Source organism: Haliaeetus albicilla, chromosome 12 (genome assembly GCF_947461875.1).
Source record: "Haliaeetus albicilla chromosome 12, bHalAlb1.1, whole genome shotgun sequence".
In the NCBI taxonomy this organism is placed as follows: domain Eukaryota; kingdom Metazoa; phylum Chordata; class Aves; order Accipitriformes; family Accipitridae; genus Haliaeetus; species Haliaeetus albicilla.
In genome coordinates, this window is record NC_091494.1 from 35951207 (window position 1) to 35978840 (window position 27634).

At 53.3% G+C, this 27634-nt stretch overlaps 2 protein-coding genes across 6 annotated transcripts; one reads left to right on the forward strand and one right to left on the reverse strand.

Annotated features, from left to right (window-relative positions):
* Positions 1-1460: 1460 nt before the first annotated feature.
* Positions 1461-27634, reverse strand: OTOP2 (otopetrin 2). Of its 2 annotated transcripts, XM_069799115.1 has the most exons (8): positions 27371-27634; positions 7353-7539; positions 6287-6724; positions 5665-5801; positions 5072-5130; positions 4261-4394; positions 2918-3807; positions 1461-1792 (listed from the first exon to the last, which is right to left on the reverse strand). In XM_069799115.1, the coding sequence occupies exons 3-8, from the start codon at positions 6690-6692 to the stop codon at positions 1622-1624; spliced, it is 1797 nt and encodes a 598-aa protein (XP_069655216.1). In that variant the 5' UTR covers positions 6693-6724; positions 7353-7539; positions 27371-27634; the 3' UTR covers positions 1461-1621. The 2 variants fall into 2 exon arrangements, with proteins under 2 accessions (XP_069655216.1, XP_069655215.1); XM_069799114.1 differs by lacking the exon at positions 1461-1792 and having other exon boundaries at positions 2626-3807.
* On the forward strand, positions 8847-20376 carry USH1G (USH1 protein network component sans). 4 transcript variants are annotated; one of them, XM_069799112.1, is made up of 4 exons: positions 8847-8950; positions 9955-10783; positions 17991-19232; positions 19969-20376. In XM_069799112.1, the coding sequence occupies exons 2-4, from the start codon at positions 10620-10622 to the stop codon at positions 20186-20188; spliced, it is 1626 nt and encodes a 541-aa protein (XP_069655213.1). In that variant the 5' UTR covers positions 8847-8950; positions 9955-10619; the 3' UTR covers positions 20189-20376. The 4 variants fall into 4 exon arrangements, with proteins under 4 accessions (XP_069655213.1, XP_069655212.1, XP_069655214.1 ...); XM_069799111.1 differs by lacking the exon at positions 8847-8950 and having other exon boundaries at positions 9670-10783; XM_069799113.1 differs by lacking the exon at positions 8847-8950 and having other exon boundaries at positions 9670-10783; positions 19965-20082.

Below are 27634 nucleotides of genomic sequence, written 5' to 3' on the forward strand. Positions count from 1 at the left end.
TGTCAGACCAGCCAGAGGCACTGGTGCCTTCTGGTTTGGTGATCTAGGTTTGGAGGGGAAAGGTGGTTTGAAATGCGGGAGCCTGGGCTGGCAGTCTGGGCAGTGGGGTAGAAAATTGCATCACTCTATTTCAAGTACTGCGATTTCTGTTTATTTTTATTTTAATTTTTTTTCTATGGCGGATGCACACATGTCCGTAGGAAAAGGCTTGATGATTTCTGCCACCTCTGCAGTGTTCTTTATTGGAATGATAAACCCTGATGGAACAATAAAACCTTTATTGGAACAGTAAACCTTGATGTCTCGAGGTACAGATAAAGCTCAGCTGTGCCATTTTGGCATGCACCCTCCCGACCTGGCGGCGTGGGCTTTCTGAGGCTCTGCTTGGACTGTGGGTACAGCAGAGGGGCCCTTTTCTACCTCCTGCAGCCCAGGAGTCCTGCTCTGAAAGTCCCCTCCATCATACAATGGTTCATGGAGCGCTGCAGGCACCCAGAAAGCTGTGTTGGGGCCCCCCTGCAACGTGCACTGGGGCTCCCTGGGTGCCAGGGCTGTGCTCACAGCCTCAAAGCGCGCACAGGCTTGAGGGTGCAGAGCAAGCATCCCTTCAGGGCATGGGACATCAAATTGGCTGTGGCATTGGATTGATTTCTGTGTCGTAGGGCACAGAAGGTCCCTTCAGGAGATCAGTGTTACAGTGAAAATCAATAAATAACTTTGTGTACAAAAACGTTCATATATTAAAAAAAATCATTATCTATTAAAAAAAAAAGAAAAACAAATCTCTCTATCATTCCCCAGACTGTATTGCCCATACAATCTTTATGGTTCTTGAGCCCTGACTCAGGAAAACTGGGAAAAAAAATGTGCTTAGAGTAACCCCGTATCAGGGCCAGCCCAGGACCCCATGCACAGCTCTCCTGCCCCTCGGGAAGAGGAAGCTGCAGCGAGCAAACCCATTTGGCAGCAGTGATGTCTCCCTGGAGAGGAAAGAAAACAGCAGGAGCTGATACAGGGAAGGGTCAAGAGGGCCAACATAAATGGGCAATACAGAGAGGAAAGATTAAAATGTTTCCCAAAGCCTTTGGTGGTCACCGGTTTGTTTTCACATCTCTGCAGGGGAGTGATTTCCGACTGGCCGTACCAGGAGTTGAAGTGGTTTCCCTTTCTTTGCGTTCTGCGCCTGCATTAGCCCCTCATACCTACCGGGTCTCTGCGTGCAGGCGGGCACCGACTGTCCAAGGGTGCCGAGCACCCGCTGGAGAGTACATCAGTGGCATGGAGTGAACAGGCTTTTAAGAAGGAAGGTGAGTCTCTGCATGAACCAAGGGTAATTACCATGATCCCACTCTGGACACCTTCCTTTTTTTGCCTTTTTTCTTTTAAGCTTTAAGAACTTCAGACACACACATGCACATCCACACACAAGTAACAAAAATAAAATCTGGACTATGTTTGGATGATCTTCACTGACGGATCATAAATGCCCCGACACTGCAAGGGGACATGATTCAGGCAGTGCTGGGGACCCCTCGGGACATCTGGGCAATCTTCCCAGCCCTGGGGTAGGAAGAAGGTGGATTGGTTGAGGAGAATCTCATCTTCCTTGTGAGAAAGCTCTTTAGGACATGATGTAGACCTCCAGCAAACTGGCCACTGCATGCATTCGGTAGAAGATCCCAAAGGGCAGGCAAATGTCCACGATGGCTGGCCACATGGAATCACCATAAAAATTCAGTTCTGTGTCATTATCAAACTGGGGCCGGGCACCAAAAGCTGGCATGATCCAGAGCTGTTTAGGGAAACAGGAGAATAACACTGTGGTGAGAAAGGTGTGCGGTACAGCAAGCACCTGCAATCACAGCTACTGAGAGATGGGGAAAAAAGTGACCTTCTGAGCATGGAACCTATGCCAGGAGCCTGTGTTTACATTAAGATCAAGTATAATCTAGTGCTGTACCCTAAGACCAGTTTGGATTTATGCTCAGAGACAGACTTGAACCAGGTGCTGGAGCACTCACCAAGGAAAGAACTTGAGCATGTTGTGTGTTAGCATGAACCTGGCACATTCAAACTCTTTGGATGGAGCAAGTATGGGTAGGTCTCAGCTGGCAGCAGCTTGCTCTCCCCAGGCTTGGGTGTGTGTATTTTCCTCAGAAGCCCAGCCAGCGTGTGTATCTGGTTGCATGGGGGTTGTCAGCTCATTCTCTGTAAGCTTATGTGTAAAATCAGTTTGAGGACATGATGTGACTGACTAGCTGGGGATTTGGATGTTCTGTAGAGACATAACATGTGCTTGGCTTCTTTGGAGGTACAGCTGTAATCCTACGTTTCTTTTGCAGGGAACTGTGGTCCCCTGGCTGCTCATGAAAGTGGAAATCCCAGCTGAAGTTGTCAGTGACTTGCTTCTCCTCACAGCAACTGGGATCAGCGTTCGGGCTCCTAGGCCATGGGTTTTGAGAAGACACCTGCTGCCGTTTCTCAAGAAAACCCAGACTTCACCCCAAGTGTTTGTCACTTCACATCCTTTCTTTGGGGGTGTAAGGGAGGGGTTTAATGTATTTTATTGCTTTTAATAAGCTAGTCTACATATCTGCTAATAGCCAATAAAAATACTGAAACTGATTCTTCCCTTGTACCCACCGCTTTTATTGTCTGATAGTCTGGTGATAAGTGACAGGTCTATTGGCGTAGCCTAAAATGTCTTAACTCCAGGGCAGTTGCTTTTGCTTTTATGTGACAAGGGAATTGCAGCTCCCCACGCATACAAATATAAGTAAGTGCGCTCTCTGCATAGCAGAGGCACAGAAAGGACTGTTTTTCCGTGTGCTGCATCCTTTCCTTCACAGACACCTCTCCCTTGTGCTTGCTTCCCTCTCCCCCACCCTGACAAACTCTCCTCTCTGCATGTACTCACTATGATATTGCTCAGCAGGAGGAACATAGAGATCTCCCTTAAGAACTTCCTCCTCCAGTTCATCTTCTTGGGGGCGGTGAGGGACCGCACGAGGTCGGAAGGATGGATGGCTTCAGTGCCAGAGGCAGCGCTAGGGGCCAAGGTGCTGCCACTGTCGGGCACACGGAGGGACACTGCATTGATGTTGACAAAGGTGAGTCCGTAGAGATCCTTCTGGTGAGAATCATGCTTGTGGTCTTCCTTGGGGGGTTGCCGATGAAGGCCTTCAATAATGAAGATGTTCTGGAAGGTGTGCTGAGCAATCATTAGGAGAGCATAGGTGAGGTTGAGCGCGCTGATAGTGTCCCTTGGTGTGCTGGCTACAATGGCCACAATGGAGTAGTAAGAAATAGCGTACTGCCCCAAGGCTGCACCCATCAGCAGGGCCACGTCCAGGGTCCTGGTGGGGTTCTTGTGCCGATCCATGTCTCTCTTGTCAAACCGGTAGATGACTGAGCCACCGATGCAGACAAGAGACATCAGGCCCAGACAAACAATGTTGAAGATGTAGTACATGGTGAGTGCTTGACTCTTCTTGCTGGATTCAGTGCTGGAATTTACCTGCACCTCATAAACTATAAGGACTCCCAAACCACTCACCAGAATGATGAGGCCCAACATGATGCCTACAAAGAAGGTCCTTCGGAAGAGCCTGAACTTCAGGTGGTGAATGTGGTGGGAGTGGTGGTCTATGATGCGTCCAACATTCTTCCACATGACATAGACCATGGCAGAGGCAAAGAGACTGTACTCAATGTTAAAGGGGTACAGCCAAAAGTAGCCGTTCTTGAAGATCTGGCAGATCTGGCTGTTGCAATTGCATTCTTCGGCTGAGCTACTTCTCATTCCCGCTGAAACAAGATAAGAACACATAGAGGCAGTGGTATCAAAACAAGGACCCAGCACTTGTTAGCAGCCCTGAAGAAATGGATACTTAGGGTCAGTGAAAAACAAGACCAAGGACAGAAGAATACGTAACCACTTTGAAAACAAGGACACTTCAACCTCAGCTTTCTGTTGCTAATGTTATTTCTGAAGAAGTTAGATGGCAGGTTAAAGCTCTCTTTTTACTTCCCTTCTTTGTTCCCATCCCATTTGTACAGGGCCTTCCACCTTTCTGACTCCTCTGTGATACAGATTAAGAAATGAACATTAAGACCTGGCTTTTAACATACCAGCTCTGTTAAAGGAACCTTCAGCTCTAGATAGGCCTTCTGGAAAGGGATAAGGCCTGACTTGCAGAATAATTTCTGCCTCATGGTCTCCCTCCCTGGACCAGATGGCTTCACAAATGGGCAGATTACCTTTCAGGATCCATCTGAAGATTTCCTCTGTCACGTTCTTCTTCAACTTTGAATGCGCTTTGTGAACAGACTCATCTGTCACTGCTGACATCCACACTGCTAAGTTTGTAGTCAGTGTTAGCATCAAGCCGCACCTGCAGAAGAAGGAAAAGGTTCATGAGATTAAAGCAATGGCTCTAGACCATGTTGCTTCCATCCATGTTATAGATGTGCACAAGTTCAGACGGACTGTGGGAGCTGCCTGAAGTGGTGCAAAGACTCTAGTGGTCAAGGCTAGAAAGCCTTACCCTTGCTTTGCTGCTCTTGCTCTCTTCCTATTTTTTGTCCATGCTCATGAGAATTAGCAAGGCCTGATTCCTCTCGCTAGTTTTGGAAGAGCTTCTCAGTAGTGAGTAGATTAATAGGTCTGAATTGGTCTCCAGTAGATCCAGTCTTGCAAAAGTGGACAAGATCTTGTTTTAGCCTGAGGCTTGCCCACTGCATCGTTGTCTTCCCCAAGGAAGCAAAAGTCAGCTATGAATCATTTTATTGAATGCTAATTATTTATTTAATACTAATCTGCTTTGAGTAACACTTGTATTCTTGAATTGAATCCCAGCCCTGCTAGATCCACAGGTCATGAACCTCAACTGCTTGAGCTGGGATCTAAGGCTAGCTGGAGACTGAGCAGGTTTAATTTTGGCCAGCATTAAGGGAGACGGAATTATCCTCTTGCTGCATCTTAGCTGTGTGAGAGAGTGCAGGGTGTGTGCGAGTTTGCATTGGCCCACTTCTTCTGGGCCACCGCAATTCAAAGAGCAGCAGTGCTCACCTGGTAACATTCAGGTGTACGTGGACACAGTCTTTGGCAGAGATCCACAGGAAGTATGTCTGGCAAGAGCAAGAAAAGAAATTATTTCCAACAAAGCAAGAAAGCAAATCACGTCATTCGGAAGCAGGGATCTCACTCCTCAGCAGAGAGCAAGCTGAAGCCATTGCTCTGCCCATGGCCAGCCCCTGTTCCTGCCTAAATTGTCCCTATCTGACCTCTTCCCTCCTTGATATTGTCCCAGAGCATGTGGTCCTCCGTGTAGGACTTGAAACTGCAAGGCAGTCCCTGCCCTGACTGGCCTCCTCCCTCTCTGCTCTTCCTAGGAAAGGAGACCTGGCTGGATGCAGGCTGCTTAAGAGTTTGTGACAAGTCATCCTGGCATAAACCAAAATGTCACAGTATGGGAACAAGTTTAAATCAATGCCTTAAAGTGGGTTGTCACAGCTGGAAGTTGTCGTGGTTGGAGGGAGAAGATGTGGGCTGGGTGGGGGGCCTGAGTTAAGCCACTTGAACTGCGTCCATGAGATCAGAGCTCCTTCCACCTGTGGCTCTGTCTCCATACCCCTCCCTGAGACAGAGTACAACCATCTCACCTGGATAATCACGAATATTGCTTGTACAATGGGGTAGATTATTTTGATCGCAGACAGGCAGCTGTAGAAGCTTGAGTAATATCCTATTTTGAACACATCCATGACAAGGCTGAAAATGGCAAATAGGATCAGGCCTCCTGTTGAGGAACCAAAATATCTGTGGTTGGACAGATGTTTGCACGTGTGGGCTAATGCAGATAGATGTGAGGAAGAAGAGGAACTATTGCCATGGAAAGGCTTTGCTTCTACCTCTGTTTTTCCTCTCCCAGCACCCAAATTATCTTGACACGAACAGAATCATACAATAATTTTGGTTGGAAGGGATTTTCAATCAACCCTGTACTCTGACTGGGGCTAACAGCTCTTGCAAGAGTGATGGCAAGGTTGGGAAGGAACCTAGTGTAAAGTACCAAGAGCCCTTGCGGATAAAGGGAGACCTGGCAGTGAAACCAGCGGTGGGACTAGGAGCTAACCTTCTGAAGCAGGGCATGCTGCCATGCCCCAGCACAGGAGGAGGAGGCTGTGCCCCAGGTGGTTGCTGTTTCCCTTGTAATAACTGACGCCCCCATGAACTGTCCACCCTGCATCTCACCCCCAGCCCTAGCCCCCCAAGAGCTCCTACCTCTCAGCCAGATGGGGCCAGCATGGGAATCTTTGCAGAGGATGGCATCTGGGCCTCGGGAGGTGCCGACGAGGTAGAAGATGATCCATATGATGACTATCAGCATCATGACGGTCAGCAGGAAGAAGACATCGTAATCGTGCACGGCAATCTTCTCAAAAGCCCCGCTGCTCACCAGCGTGCAGGCCAGCAGGGCTAAGTGCACAGCCAGCAGGATGGAGAACATGCGGCCACCCTTTTTCCACACTTCCTTGGAGGCAGGAGTGGAGAGGGGCTGATGAGGCTGGTGGCTGAAAGATGCTATCTGGCTCGAAGCCAGGCTGGCTTTGTCATCCTTGTGTCCGCAGCCCATGCTGGAGTTGGAGTGTCTGATCTCGCTGTCCTTCAGCCTGGGCTCTTCGGTCATGGTTCAGCTAATGCTTTAGCTGAGGGTTAATGCTGTTGGGAGGAGAGCCCAATGAATGAGAGGCGTCACTTCATTTTGAATAGTCCAGGGCTGGACCAAAGCAGGACATGTGATGAGGAGGAGAGGACGTATCAGAGGAAAGGGGAAGGCTGAGACAGTGCAAAAAGAAGGATAAGCTCATTTTCAGCCTTTCTTTTCCTGGTTCCCTGAAGGCTGTGTTCTTAAGATACTTTTGCTTGGGAAGATCCCAGGTCAGTTTAACAATGCATGCCTCATTGGTCACACAATGGTTAGGTGTTTATTGATGCAAGACATTGGAAAAGCACCAGAAGAGCTCTCAGGATCAAACATCCTGGGGCAAACGGCCAATGTGGTTTGATTTCTAAATGTCAACCACTAAACATTCGAGAAAATGTCAACAGCTAAACATTCGAGAAAATGTCGTACTTCCTGGCTGAGGAACAGGCCAGCAAAAAGTAAGAAAGCCCTGGGAGTCTTTGGAAGATCACGTCATGGCTTATACCAGTTCCTGCAAGAAAGATGTGAGCTATCTCACTCCCTCTAAGCCCCTTGCCTGTGCTAAGCTGGAACTTCATTGATTCTCAATGAAAAGCCTGAAACAAAGCAAATTAACCATTCAAAGCAAGCCATTCCACCAACCTGTTTGCTGCCTGGGATCCAAATCTCTGCTCTTGTCAGGCTGAGAAGTTTCCCCGTTGCTGCAGCTTAGTCAGCCGAAGAATTTATACCCGTTGGGATGTCTCTGTGATTTATACCATGTCTGGAGCTGACAGCAGTGCTTCATGAGCTTCTCAGAGAAACTCATGTGATCCATTTTGTGCAATAGCTGATTTTGGGGAAGCAGGAGAGAGATGAGGAAATAAGGGTTATTTACCTGGGGAGGGCATGAGGTGACAACGCTGCTAAGCATGGCACGGACCGCTCGGTCACAGGGTCACGGTCACCACAGAGCAAAGCCACCCCATCAAACCCATCTCCCTACACGCATGAGATCTCTTCCCTTGAGAGAAGATGGTTAGGTGATGAACTTACCTTTGCTGATGATTTTGGGCTTGGCTTTCTGCTTAACTGAGCACAATAAATGCTGTGCCTCACCCTGTGCTATTTTCATCAGTATGCTCTATGCCTGGAACGTTTTTGAGAAAAAGGAAGAAATTTGCATTTGTATCTATTCAGTGCCAAGGGTAGCTTAATCTTTTCCAACCCATGGTGGCAACAATGAGGAAGGTTTAGCAGTAGAACAGGGCAGGATTTGGGGACTGGAATCCATGTTCCCCTTTGCTGACACACTGCCTTTGACTTCAGGGTGGGATCACCTTTCTCTGGCCCTCAGGAGCTTAACTTCTCTCCTTTCAAGAAGAAAGAAATCATGTTACAAACCACGGCGCAGATGGGATTCGAGCATTTGCCAGGTGAGGGGAGAACTTTTGGTCAAGATCTCTTTTACCCCAGCTGTTATATTTTGGTGGGCGTGATAGGGGGACCCAAGGCAGTTCTGAGTGGATGGGGGCAAATTTTATTCCTTCATGAGGACGCCTCTTTTGGAGATGTCCCTGCTGCTTGCTGCCTCTGGGGCAAGCCCAGAGATGGGGCTCTTGGCTTTGCATTTTCTCAGTCCCATTGCCGCCCACTCACCACAGTGCTCCTTCTTGCAGCACTACAGGGACAGAGTCAAACTGAACTACCTGGGATGGTGAAGGAGAGAGCTCAGGATCTGCTGTATTGCCCAGGGAGAACTTCATGTGTCTTTCCCGTGCTGCCACCAGCCGGCTGCCACAAGCAGTACTGGGTCTGCCCTGCCTGGCCTCTGCTGATCCTCAGGGGTTCCTCTTTTGGGGTGAGTGGTTGATCTTTTCTCAGTCTGTAGCCTTTGCCAGGTGAAGCCCAGACCCCCACCCCGTGCAGTGAATCTGAGCTGATAATGGGGATGTTTTGCAGAGGCCAGAGGTTCAGAGTCCCCCTGGGCTAAATGCACTGATTTATCCTCCCACTTTTGTCCTTAACAGCCAGCAACAGAGGAAAGAGCGTTTTACTGCCTTGGCCAATGCTCCCAGTCCCCCTGGGAGCCACCATACAGCATAACAAGCTTAATTAGTAATAATACAAGAATTCATTAAATAACCTTGGTAATGAATTGCAGACATTACTATGCTGCTTTTCACCTGGAAAGATCCCAGCGGCAAATACCTCCGATGTCTACTACAGCCCATCAGGACTCGCCCAAGGAGGCTGAACGGGTGAGTACGAATCTGCTGATGTGAGCAAACCATATGGGGAACAGACCCTTTCTCTGGTGCACTTACAAGTGTCCCTGGGCAGCCCGGATGGTGACTCCATGTCGGTCACCCCGGGGTTAATTACTGCAGCTTGTATGGGTGCACCTGGGACTGCTTTAGGGCCACCCTGCTGTTTTGGAGCATTTTTTTGCTTACAAAAATAAGCTGTATTTCTCTCTGGTTTTCCTCCTTTCTGCTTGTTACTTTCCAACCCTCTCTGCTGCTGTCTTTCAGTCTTTCCCCATTTTTCCACTCTTTCCCCCCTTTCTCACCCATCTTCTGGGTCTGCCTTCACCCTTTCCCAACCCCATGCGTTGTCCCAGGGCCATGGTGGCAGACGCAGGGTCCAGTCCTGGAGATTTCCATCCCCAGAGGCAGGACGTGGTAGGCAAAATGCACAAGAGGAGCAAGAAATTCCTCCTCCGTGACAGTGTGTCCCAAGGGATACGATTCACTGTTGGGGGCAATGTGCTATGAAAGCTTCATACTTTGGTCAACATCCAGGCTTGGCTTTGTCTCTCCTGACGGCAGAGGGTGCCCAGGGCCTGGGAATCCTGTGCTGGAGGCATTGCCTGGGGCTGTCCATCTCCCCACAGGGCTCACCACAGCCAGGAATTCTGTGTCAGCATAAAAGACACTCGAGGCCAGACACTGCCCCTCATGCACATCATAGTAGAAGTACTGAGCTACAGACAGGAGCGGGTTTGGTTTGGGGTTTTTTTTGTGGTCTCCAAAGAGGGAGAGGGGGTGAGGAAGGGCATTTTTCCAGCCTGTATGAGTTACTTTGGGTTATCATGGATTCCTGTCGTGCAGTTTGTTGTGCAATTCCCTGGAAAACAGAGCCCTGTGGGCACAGGCAGGGTTGCTGGGGGACAGGGATGGTGACTGGGTCTGCTGTTGTCTTCCTAGTGACACTAGGGAGATATATAGATATATCTTTTTTTTTTTTTTTTTTTTCCTACCAGGAAAAACTGAACTGTGAACACCCCTGGTGTTGCTTTGAAATCAGGGGCAGTCACCAAACTGTTCTCAGCCGTCTCTGCACGAAGCAGGAGCATCCACCCAGGTCCCAGCTGCTGCCCTGCTCTCAGGGGGCTGTGAGTGGAAGCAGCGGGGGCTCGCACTCCACCAGCCCACGCTTCCTCCCGTGGCTGCTGCTGCCCCTCACTCGAGATGGGGTAGCTACAGCAAGGGGCATGCAGGGGTATTGGGTAGGATACAGCCCGTGAGCCTTTCTGGCAGCCTGCTCCGCTTCGGGGACATACAGACCCTGGAAGTCATCGCTGCACGACCCTGTGCCCACAGCACTGGGCTGAGCCCGACGCAGCGATGATGCTTAATTGGAGCTTTTAATGTGCCGTGGAGCTGGTTGCGTGAAAGGTTTGTTGTGAGAAGCAATCAGGGCCGGAGGATGCTTAGGACCCAGGGGAAACACTGGAGAGCTTGGCTGGCTGGGCTTGGAGGAGCTCCTGCCTCCCCAGCCAGGACTTCTCAGGTGTCCTGGTACTGCGGCACCCTGCGAGGCGAGCTGGGCTCTCCTGGCAGCTCCCCCTTCCCCAAGTCCATGTCCATGCCCATCCTCTGAGACCCTCTGGGCACCCATGCGCTCGCCCGGGGACTGCTCCGCACCATGAATGACCAGTACCACCGAGCAGCCCGGGACGGCTACCTGGATCTCCTGAAGGAAGCCACCAAGAAGGACCTGAACTCGCCGGACGAGGATGGCATGACCCCGACCCTATGGGCCGCCTACCACGGCAACCTGGACGCCCTGCGCCTCATTGTCAGCAGAGGGTGAGCGTTGGCGAATGCACGGTGCTGGTCCTGGGGGACAGGGTAGCTGGGACCCTGTCTTTCCCCCTCCCTTGCTCACAGGTCAGCGTGGGTGCAGGTGCCCCACAAAATGATGGCTTCTGCCCGTAACAGCCCCGCTCCTGTCCTCCCCTCTGTTATTTTTCTCTCCTTGTGGTGCTTTGAGTCTAATCCAATGCTCCTGATAACGGCTCTTTGTTTTCCCAGCTCCTCTGACCCTATAACCGCTCCTGCCCCAAACCCCACTTGCAGCTCCTCAGGTGGGACAGGGTCCCCCCCGGCAAGTGCTTTGCAGTCCTGAGTCAGGTCCTGTAAAGACAGGCAGAGCTCAAGTGCAAGCACATCGGGTCACTGCCACGAAAAAAGCCCTTTTAAATGAGGGTGCAGAGAGAATAGCTACTCCTTCTGTCCCAAGAAGTGCTCACATAGAGAGATGTGTGCGGTGCCACCTGGCAGTAGGTGACACTTGTCTGTTTTACCCAAAGCGAGGTGTCAATATGTGACCCTTGGGCAGCCTGTCATGTACCTGGAGCCCAGGAACTTCAGGAGCAGGATCCCCAAGAGCAGATTTCTTTAAGCTCGGTCTCCCCTGCAGGGGCTGCTTGATGCTGCTGTGTCTCTCTGTACATCAACCTGGGCTGCCAAATCTGAGGGTCTCTGACTCCATAAGCGTGGATGTGGTGGAAAGAAGGGAGTGGCACTGGGGGGACTTGTCAGACTGGAGGGCTTTACAGCTTGGTGTTGGGGGAACCATACAAGAAGGTCTGTGCTAAGGCAAGATCTGCCATATCTAGTTCCTTCTCGAGCAGTACATGGCTCTCCTGTTCTTACCAATCTCCCAAGGGAGCACATGCCAGCGCTTCCTTCCACTCTGGAAGCTTTTCTGAGCACTTCATCTAAAGGCATCCAAGGTGGGGTGGCCTCTGCCTTGTGTTGAGAGATTGGTGGCAGTGCTGATTTTGATTTCTTTCTAATATTGAATACTGCTGAGGTCGGCAGCCTGGATGTACATCATGCCTCCTTGGAAGGGCTTTGCTTCTTCATGTTGGGTCAGGGCTTGGTGGGGCTGTCAGCTCCCAACCAGGGATTTTCTGTGTTCACCCTGGGCTGCATTTGCAGCTCTTGTACCCAAACAGCCTCATCTCCACTGTGCCTGTACCTGGGCTCTCAGCATCTCCTGATACTCTGGTCTGCTTGTGCAAAACCTTCAGCTGGCTCCCCTGACCCCAGCCAGCCGTACTTACAGGCAGAGCTCCCCCACACATTGCTGTCTTTCCATTGCAAAGCGTTTTCTTTTCAGATCCTGGGGTCAGAAAGGCTGTGTACAGAGTCACTTTGAGAAGTCCTTGAGTGCCTGATGCAATAGAAGTGTGGTCAGGAAAAGATGATTTCAGAGTCCAGAGGGAAGGGAGCAAGACATCGCTCTAAGGGATGCATCCTGAGATGCTCCTGGGCTGAAAGCCCCGTGGTGTTTCCCTGGTGGGGGTTGTGTGACTTACTGTGTACCTCCCAGGAGAGACTGTGCCCAGCAGAAACCTGCTCTGAGCTCCTGCTGGAGGTGAATCGCCACCCAGGGCCAGAGAGACAAGGGCAGGAACTCTGGGGATGAGACCCCGAAGTTAGAAATAGTTCCAAAGACTTTTTGATGGCCAAGAAGTCAGTCTGAAAGGCCCATGTCGTGGCTGAACGCCCCTCCGGAAAGGCAAAGCCACAGGGCTGACGGCCACGTGGGTGCCAGGAGCAGCGTGGCCGTGTTGGTGGGAATCTTTCCCTGGGTGATGACCTGCCAGGAAGGTGAAGGAGCAGGGTGGAGCGCTGTCGCAGCTTCGTCACTTCTGGCACCTGAGCTGGCTGCTTGGAGCCAGCGTGAGATCTGGGCACAGTGAAGCACTGAGCCAGCAGACGTGCCCCAAGGCACTGCTACGGTACAGCCAGCACTGAAGTGCTCAAAAGGCAAAGCCTTTCTGGAGGGGCGTTCATCCACGGCGTGGGCCTTTCAGACTGACCTTCTATCTCTTTATATCATTATATCTCCTTATATTGCCTGCCTCCATCACAGGACACGCTGCAGCACCACTGCCTGCCCTGCCAACCCACGCACCAAAGCCAGCAGTTTCTGCCTCTCCACAAAGCCCAAGGGCTGCTTTTCGATAGAGGGGCCCCTTTTATAAATTCACATTGGATTAAAAGGTCCTCGTGGGCTCAATCATGTCTGAGTGCAGCTTGGCTGCTGTTTAATTAACAGCCTAATATACATTTGTTCCTGACAGGGAAAATAGCCTGGCAAAAGCCCAGTGCCCTTTATGTGATGGATGGTGGAGCAAAGTGTGCGTCTGTGGGGCTGCAGGATGTGTTTACATTTGTGCATTTATCTCCGCATGTCAGGTCCAGCAAGAAACACCGAATCCTCCTTGCCAGCGCCGGGCAGTGATACTGGTGCCCAGACAAGCCAGGAGATTGAGTGCTGGGGCCAGGCTGTTATGAAATGTCCTCATGAGGCTGGCCAGAAGCACCCTGAGAAAGCAGGGCTGTGGGAGGGGGGCTGCTGGGGGCAAAAATCACGGCTCTGATTATCGCACCCTGCTGCAGGCCAGGCTGATGGGCACTTAGGATTATCCAGGCTCTGTCATCAGTGAAGGAGCCTCATTCATACACCTACGTGTTCAGCAGATTGTGGTGTAGGGCTGAAATGGGAGGGGGAAAGAAAGTATAATAAATCCGTTGGTGGATCCTTGAGGAAAGTTCATTGTCTCAGCCCACACAGAAGGGGTAATGAAGCAGGCTCATTGCTCTGTCCATAACAGCTGGTGATGTGTCTGTGCCTCCGTGCCACCTTTGCATGGGGATGGAGAGAGCGTTTGGGACGGACGGATCAGCAGTGGCTCATCCTTCTTGTCTGCAACACAAAAAGCCTTTTTCTTCCTCCTGGCTGGGCTCCAGCGAGGAAGCAAACTCAATTAACATGATGGCTGGGAAAAGGCAGGCTAACTGGCATTTAGTACTGCAGCTTTTCAGAGGCAGTAATTCTTCAGTGTGGTTCATTATGAAGTGCTGTGGCAGTGGCAGGCATCAGTCCAGCTCCAGTTAGCCATGGGTCTGGGGACGTTGACTGGGAAAGGCCAAGACTTTCTTGCCTTGGAGTGGACCACAGGAGAGGTGAGGATGTGTCCTTCTGCTAGACAGGTCTGCAGTCAGCTCTGTCACCCGGCATTTCTTTGCAGAGTTGTGCCTCAGTTTCCCTTCTTACAAAAATGGGGGTCACGGGTGCTTTGGATGTTAATGGCAAAGGGGTGCGAGTGGCTCAGGAGTGGGTTGGAGGAGATGAGATGGCTCCTGACATCAGCCAGGCTGCTCGAGGGACTCGTGTTGCCCTGGCTGGGGCAGGGTTGCGGTGGAGGTTGCAGCAAGGCACGTGAAGGTGATGTGCATCCTCTGCGCGCCACAGGGTTGACGGCCACATGGGTGCCAGGAGCAGCGCGGCCGTGTCGGTGGGAATCTTTCCCTGGGTGATGACCTGCCGGGAAGGTGAAGGAGCAGGGTGGAGCGCTGTCGCAGCTTCGTCGCTTCCGGCACCTGAGCTGGCTGCTTGGAGCCAGCGTGAGATCTGGGCACGGTGAAGCACTGAGCCAGCAGACGTGCCCCAAGGCACTGCTACGGTACAGCCAGCATTAATAATCACCAGTAACAATAACTGCTAGCCTAGCTTTTTGCTGGTACAAGAGGCAGAGAGCCCTGAGATGAACCTCACCTACAGCATCTGTGCTGGATTTTGGGGAATCTGAACTTGGAGGAAAGCTGAATTCTTGACCTACCACCACCTGGACAAAGCTTGGGATACAGGATCCAAGGCTCTGCTTTCGGTCCAAAAACCTCATCTTTTTGGCTCATTTCTAGGCTTTGCTTGGGTCATTGCCCTGACTGGCTATGCTGAAGCTGGTGGGTTTTTTTTCCTCAAGCCATAAATGATTTTTATCTCTTCCTATATCCAAAAATGTTTTATGGGAGCCAGAGACACTCTGCACCTAGCTGGCTCCTGGTCTGAGGGCCTGATCCTTCACGCACACTCATGAGCCAGGGGGTGAGCCAGCCCATTGCTATCAGAGGAACTTCACACGTGCAGCCGGGGAAGGATGTATGTAAGTGCCGCTGGATTCCCTGGCTAATTGGGATCCTATGGGAGAAGTGGAGGGGAAAAACCAGCAGGAAGGGAGTGAGTGTGCGTGTCACGGTGCAAACGCAGTGACTCAGGAGATACACATGTCCACCTAAGGGGCTCAATTAACAGCGTTTTTAATAATGATTATTACCGGAGTTGACTCAGCACTTGAAAACGCTTTGAAGTTGAGAAGTGCTGCACTTTACACCTGTTATTAAAATACGTTCCCACTTAGTGGACCCTGCAGTCAGCATCTCCTCGTGTGCAGCGCCCTGGAGGTGAAGTTTTGCTCAGACAGACACCTGCCAGAGGGAGAGCCTCATGTTTATTATCTGTGCTGGATCAAACACCTCTACTTTGCAAGACGCCGTTCTTCTTTCCTTCTGATGCATTTTTAGCACCTGCGGCAGACATTTATAGGGCAAAAGGACCTAGAGATCTAATTTTGCTTTAATACTCTTGTTTCTAGGCAGTGGAAATGTCCAGGGAAACCTGGTTTTCATGCTCTTTCTCCTCACTTACTCTCTGAGGTAGTGAAAAGCATGAAGGTAGTAGACCTTCAAATAAGAATCCACCAAAACCTCCCTGGCTTCGCTCTTTGCCACCTGAACCAGACAGACATGAGAATGGGCTCGGAGATGTACTTTATGGATCGAGCATCCATACGCTTGGCTTGGGGAGCAAGATTATTTGTAGCGAGTCCGCTGCTAAGTCACTGTCCACATCATGAGTCCACATACATGTTGGGACCCTCATGGTGCCCTGGCTCATCTGCCCGCACATGTTGGGCACACTTGTGCCCATTCAGAGCACACGTAAACAAACAACCAACCCTTCACACGCTGGAGTCCCACTGCCAGCGCAGGCGGTTCCAGTTTCACTGGCTCTTTAATCCAGCTCCATCAATAATTTACTCCTCTCTTGCAATTCATCAAATATTTATCCTCCCCATGAATTTCCCAGCCTGGACATGTCACTACGAGGGTAGAGGCAAGGGCTGGGGAGTTACCGCTCTTGGAAACTCGGCATTGCTGCAGTACTGGCAGCTCCCTCCTCTCCTTCTGCTGGCTTCACGGCTCTTCAACCCTGTGATCTCCTGCCCTTCTCCTCCCTAGCACCCACCTTTGAAGCCTTTTTCTGCTTCTGTGAGAGATGTCAAAGGCTCTGGATACAGAAGTCCTGCAGGGTTTGTGGGTCTTTCTGGCTCTTACACAGTTTTGAGCCTTTTGACTAACTTGCTGAATTTGCCAGCAGGCTCAAAGTCGTACTTACTAAGTTTCTACAAATTTTGTGAAAATATGAGCGTGGTGGAGCTACTGCTGGTAGTCCCACAAGGGGAAAGCTGAGCATACCTCATAGCAGTTCTCAGGCATTGCAGCCAGGATCTGGGTCCAAATAATCTGCATCTTAACCTCTGGATGCTGTCTTTATTGCTTCTGCCTTTTGCAGAATCATTTTCCTTCAGTATTACATAGCTGAGATGTCGGCAAAGCTTGAGGATTGCAAACTAGTCATTACACCAGCTGGGCGGCTCTGCTCCGGCTCTGCTGTTCGCTGAACGGCCGTGTCCAGAGCGAGCAGCAGGGAGCCTGCCCCCAGTATGGGGGGGTCAATGTGCTGGACGAGGCTGTTACTGGCTCTTGTACATGGGTGTTAGTGATGAAGATGCAAAGCAGCAGGGGAAAGAAGTCCCCGAGCTCCTGGGATCTCTGTGCTCTTCCTCTGAAGTAGTTACTCCCAGTGTCACCAGGGCTTGGAGCTGAGGTCTTTGTGGTGGAGGGACAGTGCTAGGTTCCTCTAGAGCTCATTGAAAGGGTGATGTGGAAACGGGCAAGAGCTGTGCTGAGCCAGGGCTCTGTCAGAGCCCTGCTGCCCACGGGGAGTTGCTCTTGAGGGTGGTGGAGCTGCACAGCCTTAATAAAAGGCTTTGCCTTATCCATGTGCACGAAGGGAGAGCGCCTTGTTGACAGATACTGCTGCTGGCTGCATAGCATTAGCACACGCGCTCCGGCAAAGGCTGGTGCCAGCAGGGGTGTGAACTATCTCTTGTTTCAGCAGATCACAAATACAGAGGAATGTCAGGAGGACAGACTTCCTTTGAATCCTAAGTTTGTGTCCGTCCTCTCACAGGAGGCAGGAGATGTGGGCAAGCGGTTGTGCCCCATCAGCGGCTTGCTGGGGTAGGGGCCGGCAGAGTGTGAGAGGAGATGCTAATGGCATTAGTCAAGTGTCTAGCTCTTGAGGAGTACAGAAACCTAATCTCCACTTTCTCTGAAACTGGATTCTCAGGATGTGCTAATATCAATGCGCTTCAAGCCATGCAATTGAGATCAAGCATGGTACAGCAAAAAACCCCGCAAAACCCCAAGGCCAATGCCAGCAATTTTGCTCTTATTCTCTATGGACAAAGTGCCCTCTTGTGTCTCGAATTTCCCCAGGCACCAATGAGGAGGAGGGTGGGAAGGTGCAGCAGCTGGTGGGTTTCAGACCCATTGCTGAGGATGGCCGTATCATGGTGGTGCTACCATCGTGGTGGGACTCCATGGTGTCCCACACAGGGTGTGGTGTTTAGAGAGGTATTTTGGGATGTCTCTCCACAGAATCTGAATGAAGGCAAGATCTGAAGATAGAATCTGACTAGAACTTAATAGGATGTTTGAGATTTGAAATTTTATAACAAGCTTAAGGTCTGAGCTGGAATCAGCCCCGTATCTCAGTTCTGGGCTATTCAGAATCTGGCTCGCTTCCCTCCAAAAGTTGGTTTGATGCAGGAACATATGTCTCCTGAGAGCTAAATTCAAGCCACGGGACTTACCGCAGACTTGCGCGTCAGGCATGTGATTCCACGTCAGTCTTACACCCCTCCAGAAACTCCCCCCTTAAAACTAAGCTGCAGGGGCCAGAAGCGTGTAGCTTCATATTTCGAGGAGGCAACAGTTCATGGTGCTGATTTGCCCCTGCACAACTGAAAGTATCTCAGTAGAGTCTGTCAGCCATGCCTGCATGCTAACTGGTGTTTTTCATGCTGTCTAGGGGCGATCCAGACAAATGTGACATCTGGGGGAACACGCCTCTCCACTTGGCAGCAGCCAACGGCCACCTGAACTGCCTTTCCTTCCTCATCTCTTTTGGGGCCAACATCTGGTGCCTGGATAATGACTACCACACCCCACTGGACATGGCAGCCATGAAGGGGCACATGGAGTGTGTGCGATACCTGGACTCTATTGCTGCCAAGCAGAGCAGCCTCAACCCCAAGCTGGTGAGCAAACTGAAGGACAAGGCCTTTCGGGATGCGGAGCGGAGGATTAAGGACTGCGTGAAGCTGCAGAAGAAGCACCACGAAAGGATGGAGAAACGGTACAGAAAGGAGATGTCGGATAATTCGGATACCATGAGCTTCTCCAGCTATTCAAGTAGCACCTTAAGCAAGAAGTTCCAACAGATGTCCATGGTGACTTCCCTGCCATACTCCCAAGCCACCATCCATGGCACAGCCAAGGGAAAGACGAAAATACAAAAGAAGCTAGAGAAGAAGAAGCAGGTGGACGGGACATTCAAGATCTACGAGGATGGGAGGAAAAGCGTGCGGTCTCTGTCTGGTCTGCAGCTGGGGAATGACGTCATGTTTGTGAAGCAGGGCACATACGCCAGCCCCAAGGAGTGGACTCGGCGTAATATCAGAGACATGTTCCTCACGGATGAAGACACTGTCTCCCGTGCCATAAGTGACCCAGGTTTGCACATGGACTCAGCCCATTCGGAAGTCAGCACTGACTCTGGCCACGACTCCTTGTTCAACCGCCCCGGGCTGGGCACCATGGTGTTCCGGCGCAACTACGTCAGCAGTGGGCTTTTTGGGATCGGCCGGGAGGACACTGGCACGCTGGGTGATGACAACACGGATGGGGTAGGTGTCAAACTGCGGAGCCGCCTGCAGCGCTCGCCAAGTCTCAACGATAGCATTGGCAGTGCCAACAGCCTGCAGGAGAGGAACGCGGAGGAGCTACCCTGGGATGAGGTGGAGCTGGGCTTAGATGATGATGACGAGCCAGACACCAGCCCCTTGGAGACTTTTCTGGCTTCCCTGCACATGTTTGAGTTCATCTCCGTCTTGAAGAAGGAAAAGATTGACTTGGAGGCCCTCATGCTATGTTCAGACAATGACCTGAAGAGCATCAATATCCCATTGGGCCCCAGGAAAAAGATTGTGGATGCCATCCAGAGGAGACGACAAACTCTGGAGAAGCCAGACATCATTGTAGACACTGAACTGTAAGTAGGAGATGGGGTCTCTGAGCGATTAAACCCTTCACCAGATTGAGATGTGAATAATGTAAGGTCTTGCTTTCAGCCCACTTGGAAGAGTAGGAGTCTGGGTAACCTTAGTAGTTCTGTGTGTGGGCAAATTCCTGCTCGTGTGGAAACGATGAGAGTTCAGAGAGGTGGCAATAGCGTTAGTTCATTACTCAACAGCCCTAATGTGGCTGGGCAGGACGTGAAGCCCTTGTTTTGTTTCATAACCTGTATGAATGCAGACTGCTCTGTGGTCTGATTCTTCTGAGTCCCTGTAGCTGGGACTTTCAACCACGCTCAGGCTTGTATTGACTCTTCACCTTTTGAAGGCGTTAGGAAATCAACCGCAACTCCTGGTGGGAGCAGGCTGACGGCAGGGCCCAGTGGCATTGGGAATCCTTCCCCAAATGCTTGAGATCTTACTCAGACCTTTGGAGATTGCATGTCTGGGTTGGAGTTGTTGCTGTTTTATGGTGTTTCCAAGGATTGGTTGGTTTGGTTCGAAGGACCACGTGCCGGCCACAGAGGTGAAGGGAAGGCACTAGTGTGGGTCTCCCCACTGTCACATCTGCTGATGCCCCAATCCACTGTGTTCTTTGGGCTTCCCAGCCTTCAAATATCTGTGTGCTTCTTGCTGGTTTTACAGGCTTTCAGTACAGCTCAGTCTTGGATCCTCAGGGTGCTGACAGATTTTTCTCTTTCCCTTTGCAGATAGCACCATCGTCATTTTATTTTATTTTTTTTTTTTTAATGATCGAGAAACAAACCCAGTTCTAAGTTGCCAGAAAACACAAGCCAGAGACTCCCTTCCTGGGGCAGCTGAAAGCTACAGCCATCCCCACCAGTCCCTCTGGACTGCCCTCCTGCTCCGTCGCTCTGCTCCCTGTCTGTGCGATGCTCCCAGGCGGTACCTGGTATGGAGGGACGACTGCTGAGATCGGCCCAGGCAGCTCCAACCTGCCAACCTTGAAGGGACGATGGTCGCCTGCTCGCTGGAGGAAGAAGTGAGCTGCACAGCTGGCTAGGACACTGTGCTGTCACAGGCTGAGACCACACAAAGCCATGAATGGAAGGAGATATGTGATGGTATTTTGAAAGGGACCCAAAATAAATAATTACAATCTATTCTTTCTTGAGCGAGTGGTTGATTTGGGGTTTGGGCTGGAGAAGCAGAGGGATGGGGGAATTCTGGTCTCTCTCCTGGTTCTCGGTTGCATTGTTTGATGCTGTGTTTTTGGAAGGGAGTTTTGATTACCATGGCTTGGGGCTGTTCAGCTTGAGACATGCCAGCCCTGACTTTAGCCAGCAGGTGCACGTCTGTGAGTCCAGTCTGTGCTGTCTCGAGGGTGACAATCCAAAATTAAGATGGTGGTTTGAACATGTTGATAGTTGCTTTCCAGTGGTCAAATGGCTGTCCCACAGAGGCAATATTTCTGTCCCATCTCTCCAGGGCACTGAGCTGCATCAGCAGTTTGTGTGCCAAGGACCTTGACTTTCACCTTCAGGAGTGTCCCAGGACCGTCCCAGGACCGAGCATAGCACCGGGCTGCAGCCCAGAGCCTTTCCAAGCATCTCTGATGCATGAGTGCTCAAAATGCACCTCTGAGCCATAGCATTAGGTGTTCTGCATGGACCCATTGCATCTCTCGCTGACCGTTGCACTCTCTTTCTGACCCCTCAACTCCCTGCTCCACTGCACCATTTTACGTACGTGATCTACGGATGGCTCCTGGGTGGCAGGAGTGTTTCTGGGGTGCAGCAGCAGGATGGGGACCTGGGCAGTGACATATCCTAATGGGAGAGAGTCAACAGCCCCTTGCCATGGGGTGCTGGCAACATGCCTGTTCAGGCTGTGATGCAAACTACCAGATCAGAGAAATGCCGCATGTTGTTACTGGTACTGCTTATCCAGCCTTATCTCAAGGATGCAAATGATAAGGAATGACCGGAGCACAGTGACTCCTGGCAGTCTGTATGTGCTCACCCCGGGTCTGGCTGGGATCTGGACCACCCTTGTACCTTCAGAGCTGTGGAGACTGGGGTTTTGTTGTTTGGAGGATGGGGATTTGTTTGGTGTGAAGCTGTGCTGCTCCCTGCCTGTGCCTGCCCTGGATATGTGTGTGTGTGTTTATGGGAGGAAAAATACTCTTTGCAAGCAAGAAATATTCTTTGCAAGGTGGCTTTCTGTCCTACTGCCCCCCAAGTGGCTGAAGCCCCACCAGGAGAGGTGTGGAGTCCCAGCCTTATGCCACTGCACACAGAGATGCTCCAGCATCAGCTAAACATCACTGCTGCACAGAAAGTCCAAGATCTTTCTGCGCGGATTCAAACTAAGAAGGAGTTTTTCAAAGTGATTTTTAGAGCTAGAAGTGCTTTTATATTTGAAATGACAAGTTCTGCATAACTCTTGGCTTGATTTCCAGGCAAAAGGGCGAGCAATCAGATGTGCTGAGTTGGCGAGTTCTCTGTGAAGGCTGCGTGGCGCCAGGGCCCCAGCACTATTTTCTTTGGTCCCGCTCCAAAGACCAGGCCTGCTATCCCAGCGGAGAGAGCGGTGGCTCAGCTCGCTAATGTCACAGCTCCCTCTGCCGGGACAGGCTCTGGGAGAGCAGGATGGGACCCACTGCCCACTGGGGCTGCGAGGCAGCAGGGATGCGGCGGGGTAGAAGGATGGCTGCCAAGTCCTGCTGGGAGCAGGACCCGTAACTTAAAGCCAATGTTCACGTGAGTTTACAGCGGCTAAATTCACCCCCGTCCTCATGCACACGTGTGACTTCATCCAAGCCCTCTGACCTTGCTCTGGATAACCAGCAGAGCACCAGCTGCCCGCCACGAACCAGCTCCCGGCTCCAATTTCCCCAGGGATGAATTGTGCCTTTGGGTTTGTGCCGGACATGGGAGGGGAGCAATTTGCCTTGGCTCATATCGCTGTCACTCCAGTGCAATGGGGACCAGTTTATCTCAGCGGATGACAAGGACATGTGGATCTATTGGCTTGGCACCTGCCGGAGCCTTTTGCGGGCTGGGCACTGGGATGCGGCGGGTATTTGGGGGCTGCTGGGCAGCTGGGGTTTGCACACTCCCTAACTTTGTCTTTTTGCTTAGGAGCACTGAAGCAGTTGCTGATGTTGGGCTGATGCTGACAGAGATCCCTTCTCCCCACCTGTCTTTCCTCCAAAGATCCAGTGAAAAGGTTTGGTGACGTGACGGTACCCAAGAGCCATGCGACACGTCCCCGCGCAGCTAAGACCAAGCCCAGAAATGCCACTTGGGATTGCTGAGCCCGGAGACCAATGCGGTCACTGCCACAACTGCAGAGAGAGACCAAAGCTGAGCTGTGGCACCAACACAGAGTTGCAGAGCCCAAGACGTGAGCTCAGACCCACAGCTGCCCCAGGTGGGGTGAGGAGGACAGTCTGTGGGTACAGGGGTGGCTGTCAGAGGCACCGGCAGTCCCAGAGCAAGCGCCTACTCTTTGGGCTCACGTGTGTTGCTTGGCTTTGGGTTTGGTCCTCGGTTTTCAACCAGGTTGTCTCCCACTAAGTGTGGGGATGCAGCCCTTGAAGGACAGGGCATTCAAACCCCCCAGCCCAGGAGAAGTCCCCTGGTTTCCAACTCCCCCGGCCGGCTGGGTTGCTGCATCCCACCAGGCTCGTGATGGAGCCAGGCTCTGCTTGCCCTGGGCATGGGGAGGGGACGTGGCTGTCCCCAGCTCCTCAGCACGCATGGGCCCCATCAATGCTCTGCCTGTCCAGAACCTGGCCTCCGTGGGGGAACCTTGCCGGTGCTAATTGCATCTGCTCCATGGCTGAGAACAACAAGCTCCTTTCGGAGAGGGTGCTTGTGAAAGCAGGGTGGAGGCCAGGGCTGGCACACCCTGGAGAACACCCTTAAATACCCTCCCAAACAGAAACCGAGCCAGGCGGCAGGTTTCCCCGACCCGATGCTGCCAGTGAGCAAACACCGGCCTTTGTACCTGCCCGTGGCTGGCCTGCCCGCGGCACCTGGGCGGTCGGACACGGCGCAGGTCCTGCGGGCACCGTGGCAGTGGATGGCAGCATCTCCCCAGGAGGGAACCTGCGATGCTGGGGACGGTCGTCCCTTAACGCCCCAAGCCACGAACGCCAAACTGCCCTGTGCCTGTGTTAAATTGGGTTTCCTAGCAAAACCAGTCCCCTGGGTTTAGCTTGGACAGCGTTTCCCTGTCCCCGATGGTGCAGGAGGTGGTGTGTAGGGAGCAGAGCGAGGTCAAGGGGCCGTGCCAGCGGTCTGGCTGTAGCATGGACACCCCATCCTTGAGCAGGACAGCCCCGGCTCCTCAACTGGAGGAGCATCACTCACAAAAGTGATGCCGATTCACAGGCCCTGCCTTTATCCCCATGTGGCTGCTGTAAGGGGGATGCGTTAGCACTCACTGTCACTCAGGTGCTTTTGTCTCTCCATCCTTAGGAGCTGGCTGGGTGCCCAGACTGCAGTCTGGAGGAGGGAGAAGGCAGGGGAGGTTTTCAGGGATGACCGAGGGTGTGCAGCGATGGTGTTGGAGATGCAGGTTTGCAGGCGCCTAGTGAACATTGCAGCATCCCTGCTTGGCTGCTGGGTACTGCGGTCGGCCCCAGCGGGGGACATGGCTTCTTCCCCCAAACTACTGGCAGCACCAGGGTTATTGGCTCTTCCCCTTGGATGGCACATATGCTCAGCCACGCCACGCAGGGCCGGCATGGGAACCGAGAAAGACCATTGCCCACAGGACACCACGTAGATCCTATGGGCAGAGGAGACCACAGGGAGGCATCTCCCTTGGGCTGGAGCACCTAGTCCTCAGCCCTGCCTAATGCTCCTCTCCTCCAACCCCACCTGGAGCCACTGACAGCCACAGTGCCCACACCGGAGGGTGACGCTGGGGTCTGGGACCTGCCAGGCCAGCGCGGGCCATTGCATGCCACTTGCTTAAGTATTTCCTGCCCATCCCGCTGGGGATTCACTTCCTGGCTGAGCGGCTGAGTAACGTGCGGTGGCAGGAACGGAGGCGAACGGGAAGGGGCTCCGTGCGGAACACCCACGGCATGGCCCGGCTTTGCCATGCCTCGCATGATGCCCCCCCCGGCAGCTGAGCGCAGGGCTGGATGCGGCATTGATACAGCCTGGGTTGGATGCAGCACCTCACGGGGGCTTTGTAATGGTTTTTGGGACCCTCCGTGGCTGTTCCTAAAACCAAAGGGCCCCAAAAGGCAGCAACGTGGACGCGGCTCAGCGTGCCCTCCCTGAGAGAGAGCTGCTGAGCAGGCCAGGAAAGCGGGAGAAATGAAGTGTCATTTTCTTTTAATGCTGGCTTTAGGTATTAACAGGGCAAATCATTTCTACATCTGCTTCATGCAATTCATAAATGTTAGCAAAATATCAGGTGATGCTGTGGATTCTGCCACCAAGTGTCTCGGGGCTGGAGTGAGCTCCCTGGTACCCATCGTCCCGGTACCTATCACGCCAGATTGCTCTCAGCCAGGGTGGCCGGAGGAGCACAGGGACGCACTCGCAGACAGCACTGAGCATCCCTTGGGGGGAGTCAGGACAGAGAAAGATGTGGGGCATCACCAGTGCCCCGGGCCTGTCTGCCTTTGGTGGTCTGCCCGCAGCACCTGGTGCGGGCAGGCTGTTCGCTCAAGGTGCAGGGTAGGGAGATGCTCCCTCCTGGGTGTTAAGATAAAATCCCCGACTGCTGCTGAATGAGGGTCAGGAGCAGGGCAGCACCTCCCACAGGGCTTGGTACAGGGCCAGAGCGCAGGTTTGCTCTGTAATTGTGGGGTTGTGGCTGCAATAACTTTTTCCAGCCTCAGCAGGGGTAAGGAGCTGTTTCTGCAGAAGCGTGAAAGGAATTGCCCCAGCTGCGAGACACCCCCCCAGAGCCCCTCGACACTAAGGCTGGGTGGGCTGGGGGTTAAGGGCGAGCTACAGGCTTGCGTGGAGCTGGAAAAGCCAGACATCTTCTCCCAGGCTCCTTCCCCAACAGCGTGGAGGGAGGGAGGGATTTAAGGGCTCATAGCTGGGGACTGCGAGGTGGGGTGAAGATGTGGCTGCGGTCAGGTACGTGGCATTGGTATGGATACATCCCGCTGAGCACTGATGATGCTACTGGGGATAAGTGTGCTTCGAGCACAGGCACCGCCTGATCTCTGTGCCCAGCTGCTGAGCACCCCTGGTCCCCGTGACACCTGGACTCCTGGCTTGCCCTGGAATGGCCCTGAAATCAGCAGTGAGGATGTAGTCATGCCCAGCACCGCTGGTGGGCATACTGAAGCTGCGGAGAACTGTGTTTCAGGAGGACTTGACTCCAACTCCAGCTGGCTCTCTGCAGCTCCACGTGCCGAGGTGAGGGCATGGAGCAGCCCTGCACAGCCCCCAGTAAGCAGCTCAGCAGGGCGGCATGTGGGTCCCAGAGGTGACGGAGGGTGGGAAGGGAGTGGGAAACCCTATGTAGCCGGGGCAATACCAACACCAACTCCTCAGTAATGCCGCTAGGGACGAACACCAGTGCTGCAGGATTGGTGCCCTGGACGGCCTGTACATCCTGCCCCAGATGCTTCAGTGGGAGGAAGGTGGGCAGCGAAGGCACCGGGGCGGCTGCATGACCCCCAGCTGGCGTGGGGTCAGCCAGAACCCATTGACGCATGTGCTGCCTGTCCCACAGCACTGCCTGCCCCACTCACGGCAGAGCCCTGCGATGCCAGCCTGGGCCCTGGAGCAGCTCCAAGAGCCGGTGGCGATCACGGTTTTCTTCACTCTCTCCCAGCCTCCTGCTTTTTCAAAGGGACGGGACAACCTTCTCGCTGCTCCTGTTCCCTGATCTTTGTCTGAGCTTTAACACTTTGACAACAACTATATTTTCCTACTGCAGAACACCGAGCTCCAACTCAACAGTGCTCTCCAAAGCTGGCAGAGCCACCCAGCCCCAAAGGTCCCGGTGGGACCAGGAGCGACTGTCACCGGAGGAGACACCCGGGCAAAGGCTGGACCACGCAACCCCCGTGGTACTGCACCGGGCTGGAGCAGCAAGTGCAGGGCAGCAAGGAGGCGATCCAGCCCAGAAACCACCTAAACCCAGACGGTAAGTCCTACGCAAGCATTTAAGCACCCGTGGGGATGAATTTCCCCCGGGTCCCCTCCCTGGTTCTGGCGAGGCTACAGCCTGCCAGTGCCCGGGTGGAGGTTGCAGCCGGGCACCGCCGGCAGCGCGCTGAGCGCAACGCTGCTCTCGTCCAAGGACGGGCTCTGCCTTCACGGGAGGCGCCGGGGACGGATCCGGCCGCTACAACATCCCTTTGTTCCCCACCCATTATCTCACCGCTGGGAAGTGGCAGAGCTTGGCTGGCGCGGCTGTGTCACCGCAAACCCAGGGGCTGGCAGCGGGGACCCTCGCCCACCCTCACCCTCCCCTGCGCTCTCCGGCAGCGTTTTGGAAACATGCCTGCAGGCGGGATGGCTGACCTCCACGTTTCCCTGTCCCTGGCGTGTAGTGCCATCGGCCACGGGCAGCGCTGGCGAGAAGCACAGAGCGCGCGGGAGCTCCAACGAGACAGCGAAAGGCCTGAACGGGGCAGAGGAAGGCTCCTGGCAGCTGGCCTGGATGCTGCCTTTTACGTCAGCTGTGATAAACCCCCAACCTGGCCTTTCTCTGCAGCCACAAACAACCCCCGAGCTTGGCACCGGCCGCTCGGCTGATGTGCCGGCACCCGGGGGCGGCTGTGGGCCACAGTACCGGAGTCAACCGGGGCTGACGGCCCCAAACCCTTCTGGGTCCCCAGCGCAGGAGACCTCCCACGCGAACACCCGTTATTTCAGCCACCCCGGCCCCGTCGGTGTTTCGGAGCACACCTCCCAGGGTGGGGGGCTCCCATGGGGTCCTGCAAGGCCAGGGAAGGCTGAGCAGCACGGCCGTCCGCCTGGGGAGGGACGGGGAGATGCACGGGGTGGCCATGGCCCCATCCGAGCCGCTACCTCTGGAGCGGAGAGCCCAGCCCTCGGCCCCGCTCAATAACCGAGCTAACGAGAGCCTCTGTCAACAAGTCTGCAGCTCCCCAGCCCGCACGGGGAAGGACCCAGGAGGAGAAACCTGTTTCACTGACCTTGCTCCATCACCACCTTCCTGGCTGCGCCGTGGGCGAGTTTGGGGCTGCGGCGGGGGGCGAGTGGCTTGGACGCCCCTCAGGGACACGGCGAGGAGGAGGAGGAGCGGGGCCGGGGCTGCATCGCCAGTGGGTCAGGGTGCTGGGGGACGTGCCGGGCGGGAGAGCGAGACCCCGCTCGGTCGATGCCGTGTCTCGGCGTGGCTCCTTGCCTGCCTGCGGAGCCTTGCTCCACCCCTCATCAGCTAATAAAGCCTCCGCCGC